The sequence below is a fragment of the Diaphorina citri genome, unplaced genomic scaffold, assembly GCF_000475195.1.
Source record: "Diaphorina citri unplaced genomic scaffold, Diaci psyllid genome assembly version 1.1 scaffold4613, whole genome shotgun sequence".
Lineage (NCBI taxonomy): Eukaryota > Metazoa > Arthropoda > Insecta > Hemiptera > Psyllidae > Diaphorina > Diaphorina citri.
Window position 1 is genome coordinate 13,925 of NW_007382009.1, and position 4,000 is coordinate 17,924.

The following is a 4,000-nucleotide window of genomic DNA, read 5'->3' on the forward strand; positions in this document are numbered from 1 at the left end:
GTTCGCCCTGGAAGGTAATCGAACCTGCGACCTAACAAAGCACCTTTCTGTACTTTCTTGTTTTTTGACTCCACACTGTTTGGTTTTCGTCCACAACTTTGGCGTATTTTGACCCCAGAAAAATAACTTTGTCATATTTTGGTTCTTCGTCCACAGAGTCTCCAGTATTCATTGGTCCACCAACCCCACACTATTTTGACCCCACACTGTTTGGTTTTCGTCCACAACTTTGGCATATTTTGACCCCAGAAAAATAACTTTGTCATATTTTGATTCTTCGTCCACAGAGTCTCCAGTATTCATTGGTCCACCAAGTACGCGTCCGATCTTCAAGCCCGCGGCATCGCCATGTGTAAATCCCGCATAACAACCGAGTGGGGCGATTGGTAAGTAAATACCAATACCTAATTACCTACTTATTATTTATGCTAATGGACTTTGAGACTTTTGAGAGGCCAATAAGTGAAGTTGAAACCCAAAGCATCAACTCACTCATTCATCTCCAAAATATTTTTTTTTTATATATACTAAGTTTTGAACTCATATGCACCGATTCTTCCAACTAATTCTTGAAGAGCCCTATTGTTCTTGTGGGGTCAAATTGTAAATGAATGAGTTATAACCTGAACCCTTACCTCTTGACGAGGTAAGTGCGTTGACCACTTTGCCTTTACGAGGCAGTCAACTGAGGGAGATTGTAAAGGACTGATCAAAATTCAGAACGATGAATACCGTCTCCTTGTCTATTCATTGAATTGATACAACAGAAATCTATGCATCCAAAGGAGATGAGCCCATTACTAATTTGAACCGATTCCCGGGACAAATGACTTCCAGGTAGACAGAACTAGTCCTTCTCCTTCATTAATCTTCACCTCTCCAATCTTTGCATCCAAAGGAGATGAGCCCAATACTAATTTGAACCGATTCCCGGGACAAATGACTTCCAGGTAGACAGAACTAGTCCTTCTCCTTCATTAATCTTCACCTCTCCAATCTCAATAGAAGAATAAAAAGTGTCAATTCACTTTCTCAAAAACAAAAAGGCCAATGGGGTAGCTCCCTGGCCTGATGTCAATAATAGCTATGAATACACAGCTAACACCTAATGCATTAAAAACATGTGTCCATTAACACGCATTCGAAAACAAAGACAATGTAATAAAACATGAGGACGGTGGACAATGGAATGCGAGTAATAGAAAGCATTAAAGGTGTTAAAATTATCGAGCTAGAAGACAATTGGCGGCTTGGGAGATTATAGGTTTCAAATCTGCACGATTCATGACACACCAAACACACACCACAACATTCTAAAGAATTTACTTTTGGGAGTAATAGAAAGCATTAAAGGTGTTAAAATTATCGAGCTAGAAGACAAATGGCGGCTTGGGAGATTATAGGTTTCAAATCTGCACGATTCATGACACACCAAACACACACCACAACATTCTAAAGAATTTACTTTTGGGACAATCAGTAAAAATAGTACCCACTTTCCTAAGGTACCTAGCTAATATTTAACTTTGATATTATGTCCATACATACCTACATATTTGAAATATCTATTTACATTAAAGATAACGATATAACTTTAACTGTCCACTTTCCTAGGTAACTAATATTTAACTTTGATATTATGTCCATACATACCTACATATTTGAAATATCTATTTACATTAAAGATAACGATATAACTTTAACTGTTAGGACTGCAGAGTACATTGTCTGTATTTTCCGTGTTATTACTAACTTGCATTCTCCAATGATGGACAGTATCATGAGAAAAGAAATGACATATAAGAAATGCCATTTAAGAAATGCCATTTCTGTTTGGAGCAGAAATGCCATTTCTGTTTGGACATGGTGTTCCAAATTACCATATCACAACAAATTTAATGCAATATGCAGTAGTACAAGCTCACCTATGTAGGTAGAATAGTGTATGTAGAATGGGGTACACAATTTAAAACAAATCTCACAGCATTACCTAAGGTCTAAAACAATAGAATAGATACACAAATTAGAATCAAGTTGTGCTGGGTTCAAGGTGTTGTATTACTTCGGAGTGTACAGTTCATTTATCTTGTAGATATGTTTCATTCACTTCACATACCGACTTTGAAACATTGTGCCCATTTGTAATTTAAAATAATTTCTAAATTCACCGATTTTTTATTTCTTTCTTCCCAGCCTAATACGCTGGGTGCTGAATTAAAATCTATTAGTGTGGCTCGTATAAGATTCATAGGTGTAATCACTTCTGATGACTTGATTATCCTTTCACACAGAATCTCACACTCTTGGCTCATTCTAAGTATTCATTCTTACGTTTTCGTTTATGTTTTCAGATGCTGAAAGAGCTGATGGTGGAGAAATGCAAATGCCACGGTATGTCAGGGAGTTGTGAGATTCGGACCTGTTGGCATTCTGCCCCTAGCTTCCGCACTGTGGGGGAAGCTTTGAAGAAGAAATTCAGTCACGCTATCCGAGTGGATCAATCCAACATGGGGAACGGAATGCCACTGGTACTTCCAGAATACACAAGGAGGTATGACAATACGCTGAGGAAGATCAGGCCTCATCGGGGGAATAACGATAAGAACAATCGTATGAAACGAGGAGGGCCGAGAAAACATCTGAACAGAATGAAAACGGAACTGATTTACTATCAGAAGAGTCCGAACTATTGTGAACGGGATAATGATGTGGACTTCCCGGGCACGGCAGGAAGATATTGTAACAGGACGAGTGCCTTTGCTGTGGATAACTGTGAGTCACTGTGTTGTGGACGCGGTTATAATCTAAGGAGAGAAGTAAAGAACCTCAAGTGTAAGTGCAAGTTCAAGTGGTGTTGCACGGTGGAGTGTGAGACTTGTAGGGTGGAGGAATGGAATGCTGTCTGCAAGTGACACGCTGTAAACTAGAAGGTTACGAACACAGTCATACCAGCTGATGGAAGCAAGAAATCCAAGAACAGGTTGTAAGTAAAGTATATCATTTCCAGCTTTCCAGCGTCAGGCAAAAGGGGCCTGGGCCCCCTCGTTCCCCCCCTCCCCCTCTGAATGCGGCCCTGACATGCATCTAAACTTTAGACAGGACAGGTACCTTGAAATACTTTCCTTTAAATTTATATAAGAATAATAGTAATGTGCCAATTGTGCCATCACTTTCAAGATACTACCTACTCGTATTTAGTAAGTAGGTATTTATCGAAAGGATGCCTAACAGATGAATTTCATCCATACATAAATCTAATAACTACGTATATATCGCATCCAATTTGTTGTACATAAAATTTTCTGAACAAAGTAACTTCTTATACATATAGATTTTGTAAAAATACTTCAATTGATCCAAAGGATTTTCCAAAAAAATATTTAATAATATTTATTTTAACATAGGTATTTATTAATTTTTGTATACAGTAGCTTAGGTTTTGTACTTTTAAACATTTTAACTACATAGTAGAACGGCACTTTTTACTTTCCTTATTAATTTTACAATCTAACCAGACCTAAAGTAGTCTCTCCGTCTGTAAAAATTCCGAGGTAGCTTCTGAAGTTCCCTATGACACGGTTTGGACACCACTGTTATCCGGGTATATTTTGTAAAGCGTTACAGAATTGTATTATCGGTTTAACAGAAAAGTTAACACGCTTCTTATTGACATAGGTATAGATACGTAGTTAACTGATGTGCTGATTTTGTACATAGGTAGTACATACTTACCCAATATCATGTTACATTGTAATTATTACTAATTGGGTCATTTGTATGAACACCTTACATTTATTTAAGTATGCAATGTGCGAGGTAAAATGTAATAATTATTTCGACGTATTTCGTTTGAATGACTTTTGACACTTCTTTTGTCTTGTGAAGGTAATGCCAGCCACTCACACTCAGACCGTCTCTTTGGAATGTAAAAAATCTTCAGACCCAGGTCTCTCAGACGGTCTGACAGACCTAGGTTAGAAGCTTTTTCCACTACTGAGCG

The 4,000-nt window shown here is 37.9% G+C and overlaps 1 protein-coding gene across 1 annotated transcript; it reads left to right on the forward strand.

Annotated features, from left to right (window-relative positions):
* Positions 1-362: 362 nt before the first annotated feature.
* Positions 363-3,289, forward strand: LOC103521152 (protein Wnt-10-like). The gene is made up of 2 exons (XM_026831971.1): positions 363-386; positions 2,352-3,289. Exon 2 carries the CDS (start codon positions 2,352-2,354, stop codon positions 2,910-2,912), a length of 561 nt encoding a protein of 186 aa, XP_026687772.1. The 5' UTR covers positions 363-386; the 3' UTR covers positions 2,913-3,289.
* The last annotated feature ends 711 nt before the right edge of the window (positions 3,290-4,000 follow it).